The 6530-nt window shown below is 34.0% G+C and overlaps 1 protein-coding gene across 1 annotated transcript; it reads right to left on the reverse strand.

Moving 5' to 3' along the window:
* Positions 1–601: 601 nt before the first annotated feature.
* On the reverse strand, positions 602–4889 carry LOC118262758 (U-scoloptoxin(19)-Sm1a-like). The gene is made up of 3 exons (XM_035574353.2): positions 4724–4889; positions 1177–1329; positions 602–764 (listed from the first exon to the last, which is right to left on the reverse strand). The coding sequence occupies exons 1-3, from the start codon at positions 4782–4784 to the stop codon at positions 622–624; spliced, it is 357 nt and encodes a 118-aa protein (XP_035430246.1). The 5' UTR covers positions 4785–4889; the 3' UTR covers positions 602–621.
* Between the last annotated feature and the right edge of the window lie 1641 nt (positions 4890–6530).

The following is a 6530-nucleotide window of genomic DNA, read 5'->3' on the forward strand; positions in this document are numbered from 1 at the left end:
TAATACTCCTTTAGATATTTGAGATGTAGACATTGTTAGGTTTGTCTTATATATTTTTCTATACAGCTATTAGTAACCATAAGGCTCAAGATGTATTGTTTCAATATCTATCAATATCTAAAGAAAAGTTTAACTTAAAAGTCAGTAATATCCTTTTAAGCCGGGTCACCAATTTACATTCGCCTCGCATCACTTCACTGATTGATCGTAACAATAAAATATACTATAGTACTTTATTTAAGGATACCTAAATATTATAAACATCGTTTGCAGATTTGTCCAAAAAAAAAAAAAACAAAAATCTTGTCTCATATAGTCCTGATTCGGCATTGAAGTTACAAAATTGCATAGCTTAGGGTCCTTCCGTGTCCTTTTTTGAAATAATGTCGCAATAACATCAAAATAATATCACTCATTTAATAACTACAATAACAAACGAAGATAACATAACATCACGAATTTGGTAATGTTACAAGAGTCATTCGTAATACGTAGTAAGTCAATTAATAGCCATAGGTACAAGACATTCCCTAGACCTTGCTAGCTCAGACTCAGACGACCTTGACTTGACATCAAGGTAGTCAAAATAAAAAACAACGGCTTTAACAAAATATTACGAATTTATTTTCTTCTGACTAGTATACAACAAGTTGTGTCCTTTGGGCAGTCGGTGGCCTCACTGTATCTGACGATGTCGCTACACGCATTCTTTCCAGGGAAGCATTCCCCACCTCGCTTCTGACATCTTGTCTCTTTCACGGATACTGGAAAATGGATAAATCTTAATTAGTTACGAGATAATTGAGAACTTGATTGTTGATCATTGATTCTAGGGTTTCTACTAACATAATGTATAATTAATTAATATCTAGATGTCTGTTAAATATGTAATTGACATACACCACGATTTCAAGACCAAAATATCTATTTAACACGTAGGAGTAGGATGAAAGTCCCGAATAGGAAAGTATAACCCAAATCGTCAATATGTTATGAGTACCATATAATACCAAAGACAGACATACTGTCTATTTTGGATAACAAAATTACTAAATACTTTGTTTGACAGTCAACTATAACTTAATAGTTGACATTATGGTCATTCCTTCAACAAAAGTGTAAATTGCTAAAAATAAAGATAGTATATGAAATAAAATATCATTAAACAATACTTACATCCATAACAGCATTCAATCCCTCGTTTTTGTTGTTTGGGACATAATCCTCGTTCTTCTACCAGGCGGCCGTCGGGACAGTCGCCTGCTATCGTGCATATACCGCCTTTTGATATACATGGCCCTTCTTGATCAATGGAATCTAGCACCTTGACTGGAAGAAAGAGATTTTTTTGTGAATAATTTGTTTATTGCGATACTGTCAATGGAGTAGAAATGGAGTAAGGATGAGAAGATACAGTTTTGTTTTTGATATACTTTTTGGTGTAACTTTTGGTCAAGATGTTCAGATTTAGACGACCTCGTTGTTCGAGTGGTTGCAAGTGCGACTGCCAGACAAGGAGTCTCGGGTTCGATTCCCGAGTCGGGCAAAGTATTACTGGTTAAGTATTTTTATGTTTTTTGAAAATTTCTCATTAGTAGCACGAAGTCTGGAATTGTATCCGGTATATGGCAATAGGCTCAACCCCTATTACATGGGACTTACAACACAAATGTTGAAAAGTGGGTGCCACTGTACAATGACAGTGGTATTACGTGCACGTCTGCCTATTCCTTCGGGGATAACAGTCACGCCTGGTATCCCCGTTGCATACATATTAAAATTTTAATGAATTCGATGTATGACGATGATATAGGAAAACAAATAATAATTTAAGAAACCATCACAATTAAAATAAAATATAAAATTAAATGCCAAAACAAAGTGACATTTAAAAAAAATAAAATGCGTGATTACAATCACGTACGGGTTTTGTCGTAGGTCGGGTTGGCATACATTCATTCATCGCTGCATTACGTAACGCGACGCGTCACGTTTGGCACAAACGCAGACTTTAAAGTTCAAGTTTTATGTTAATGTTCGACGTCTTGCCTTTAAGGTTTAAGCAGAGGTGCACATTGCATTAAAGTTATTTAATTTCTTTAACAATGTACATTATATGTTTAGAATGTATTGTTATAAGTCTCACGTAATAGGGTGTGAGCGTATTGCCATGTATCGGACACATTTTGCGAGTTTATGATAATTATTACTTAGGTAGTTTTAAAAGTTCAATAACACTACTGAGACATCAAACGTGAAACCTAGTCGTCATGCTATTCGAACGATGAATGCTTGAAAAGAGAATTTTCTTTTTAAAGTACCATCCTTCTCTCGGTCTGTGCAATAGCGTTTATTTTATTGTTTATCAATAACTCAGAAATCGTTTAAACTCGACGACTTTTGACTTAGATAAGTGGCGTCAGTTGTATAAGTGTCACATCTAGGTCCCAAGATACCAATAGATCTCACCAAGATCGCTTTATGACCCTAACAGTTGACGATAAAAAAGTTCAATGCAGTAATCTGGGTGCAGGACATTGCCCCCACCAAGATAAGTACATATGTACTGTTAAAAGTTTAGGTATTGTTATAGAATAGATACAGAAATTAGTAAAGTTGTTATACCCCAGTATAAAAAACTGTGTTTAAAAAACCGACTTTAACAAACCAAAATCAAACAAGAAGAAAAATGCTAATATGACTATTATAAGTACTGATAGGTTATCCACCCACTGATAGGTTGGAAGCAGGTGCCAAACAAAATCATTAATTAACCCCTTAATATAATATACTTAAGCTTATAAAAGTAAAAGCTGAGACGAACGTAATTCGCATAGCAATCGCACAATAATAATAATTACGCCCGATCATTTACTAAGTAATATTATAAATAAACATTAAACCATAACATCTATTCATTTCAAACCGTTCACAAAGAATCATTACGAGACAATAAAACAACAATATTATACACGAACTAATTTTAAAACCAATCTAGCTGCAGTTCTGTAAATCTACCATCACCCTTATAACTAGAGTGTTGAAGATCAAAATCCAATGGCAATTGTTAATCGGTCAGTAGATGTAAATTTGTCAGGTCATGACTGAATAAGGCTATCGAAGTATCGATGTCTATTGTGAAATGATTATGGACGTTCCACCCAATAAGGCATCGATGTATACAGCGTGTCGTAAATATGAAATAATATTATTATGTCATTGAAGTATACCTTATAGACTTTAATATCACCTTGTCAAAAGTGTAAATACCAAGATAATTATAACAGGTTTTATCTAAATAGGAAAAAAACATGGATAAAATATTTTAGCGACAATCATTGCTCACACTATACGGCTATATGCACACATGGTTATAGGCCCCGCCCCCTAAGTGCTTTATGACGGGAATATCAATGGGAAATGCCCTCCATAAATTTTTAAAGCTAAACAATAAAAATATCATAACATATAATGTAACTCATTACTGATGTTACAGATTTGTAACATAAATATTTTTGCATACTGAACTAATTTTTCGTTTATAAAACGTTGCCCACACTATGATTTTCTCCTGTATCGTGGGTGCGTTTAAAAACATACAATTTCACATATACATGACACCCAAACCCGAAGCAACAATTTGTGGATCACACAAAGAGTTGCTCCGCGCGGGAATCGAACCCGCTACACATTTCCTGGCAGCCAGTTGCCCAGTCACCGCGCCAACTAACTTATTATTTCATATATTTTATGACACATGCTGTAGATTCGATCTAAATGATTGCCAATGTTGATTCAATAGGTAGCTAGCATTGATCGTGTTTACTGTCTGTGTGTCCATACAAACGTTGTTTATATACTGAGCCACTCGTGAGATGAGTCTTAAGTGGGAATTAGAAGGAATTGAATGGATTAGATACTATATTTTATACTGTGTTACTTCGAAGGTCAGGTTTATCAATTTGGATTTCAATTCAATTACTTTGACGTTTAAAAGTGCCTGCCTGGTCTAATTGAAATAAATAATTTTGACTTTGACTTTGACTTTGGTATAGATAAATTTGTATATAACTGTAGACATAATGTTTAAATGAACGGTATTAGTCACCCATGGTATGCCGAGAGCGCAGATCTACGCGAGGCACAATGTGTTTACTATTGTGTCTTATCAACCGCTATACACGACGCTAAGGCATGTTTGGGTTTTGAAGTTAAAAGTGTTGAAATCAAGAAGAGAGATTATTCATGGTAAAACCCAACAGTCATAATAGGTATGTCTTAAAACGGATCAAGGACGATAATGTGTTTACGTTTAAAGTTTATCGCTGAACTAACGAAGCTGAACAAATTTTCCTTATTGACGCTAAATACGAAATACAAGTTATTATTAAAACTGATAATAGTTTTAGTTTGGATAGTAATTTATAATTATTATTGGTTACTATTATGGACATAGTATGTATTAAAGTCCGCAGTAAGAAGCAACATTATCTTCAAATTTTGGCATCCTTAACTAGGATCCCGAAGTTTACCAAAGGACAAATCCCCTTATATGATTTCGATGATCAGTAGACGTATCACAACTAATCAAGACAATAGTGATGATGAAGATGAAGATGAAGATGAATTAATGAATAATAGTAACAACAAATCCAAACATAACACAAAACAAACCATAGAACAAAAACCAAATATTAATACACCAATACAAAGCCATACTCACAGTCCGGATTAGCCAGTACACTGACAATACAAAGGATGAAGACGAACTTGGAGTTGCACATGGTTACACAAATATCTTCATGCACGACCGCACTACGACTGATACGGGGACAGAATGAGCCATCGGTATTGCAAACTTGTCTGTTTTAATATCCCTCGTATTAGTTACGTTTACGGCTTCCAGATAGGATGCGAGCAAGTTTTCAACAATGCTAATATTATTGTTTGCTTGTTTGTGTATTGCAATATTGATTGGGGTTATCAGTTCTTGGATTTACTCGTGTGTTTTGCAATTTTCGATGTTATGTTATGTTAAATATTTGTTTGGATTGCGTCGTTCTTTGGTTGGTTTCAATGTTTTTATTGAAATTCTCGTTCAACCTTTACCTTTGTTTATTTAGTTTTTTTAAGAAGGGAAATCATTCAAGGGCTTCTCTCGCTTTGGGCGAGGCAAGTATCAGACTCTTACTAATTCAAAACCATCTCGTTCCTACACCCGCTTTTAGAGCCGGAGCTTAGGTAACCCTCTAGGTAGTCCACAGCTGTGGGTCGGCATTAGTCTTAATGAGCCCCATCTGTGGTGGTTCTTTACCATTATAAGGGTTATTGTGGTCTGCTCAGCCTTCTTTATTTATTGTTCTTTCCATAATTCCATAACTCATCTTTAATGTAAAATGCCTATTAATATTTTAATATTTTCCATACTCGTCTTAATATTAATTTAATTTTTAACTTTTATCAAAACAAATAGTTCATCTTTAGCTAAAAACTTGGCAATTATCATTATAATATCAATTTTACCATCTCAAAATTCAATCCAAGAATTCACGTCATTTGACAGCATCACAATAAAATTCCTTATTGTCTAAACTTCCTGATTGCGAGCAATACTTAGAATGCACGACGACGTATCTTCGATGCACATTTTTCTTGCTATTACACAATCTTTGCGTATAATCAGTCGTGGAGTAAACTGTCATACATTGTGTTACATGTTTTTATCCATAGTTTGTTTAATATTGATGTAGGAATAAGTGCTTTGTGTCGATAATCTTTCGATCTTGTTTCTGAGTGATTGCATTATTATTATTTATTTCTTATCTATTTATTTTTATGTTTGGTGTTAAATGATTGAGTTTGTTGGTTGTAGGTAAGTTTTTTCATCATTCACCAGTACCTATAGGTATGTACTTTTTATCAAATGTTCCTAATTGCTATTCAATTGTCCCTTATCTTTTATTTAAGTAATTACTTTTTACGATGCTCGTATACTTAACTAATTAATTTATTCTGCATGTTTGAATTTAAAAGAAAACGGTTCAGTGTCACAGAAAACGACGTGGCCATTGGCCAATTCAATATGATCCACCTCTAAAAACCTTCTCTTACACTTCCAAGTTTTTACGGGTCGAACATGATTTGTTTTTCACACATGTATTAAAAAATAATCATTTACTGTAAAAATAAAGTACTTTTTTTAAATGGGACAAGCCCCCAACAACCTTCCAAACCGCTGCAACTCCATAAGCCAGGATATACAGTAGATAAAACCATGAATACACCGAAACACTGAATCCGGTACGTCTGGCGCGAATGTCTTGGATCCCACAACGAAATAAATCAGAAGAAACAATTATAGGAGACGAAAAATCAAATAGTTTAGTGAATAATATAAATATTGATAAAAGTAATATAATTTATCAATTATTATCTTCTTTTAGTTACAAATTTGCATCCATCTTAATAATTTTCCCAAACCACTCCCTGCAACTTTACTCCAATCCCACCACTCACAAGCCTAACCTGAT

Source organism: Spodoptera frugiperda, chromosome 12 (assembly GCF_023101765.2).
Source record: "Spodoptera frugiperda isolate SF20-4 chromosome 12, AGI-APGP_CSIRO_Sfru_2.0, whole genome shotgun sequence".
NCBI classification, from domain to species: domain Eukaryota; kingdom Metazoa; phylum Arthropoda; class Insecta; order Lepidoptera; family Noctuidae; genus Spodoptera; species Spodoptera frugiperda.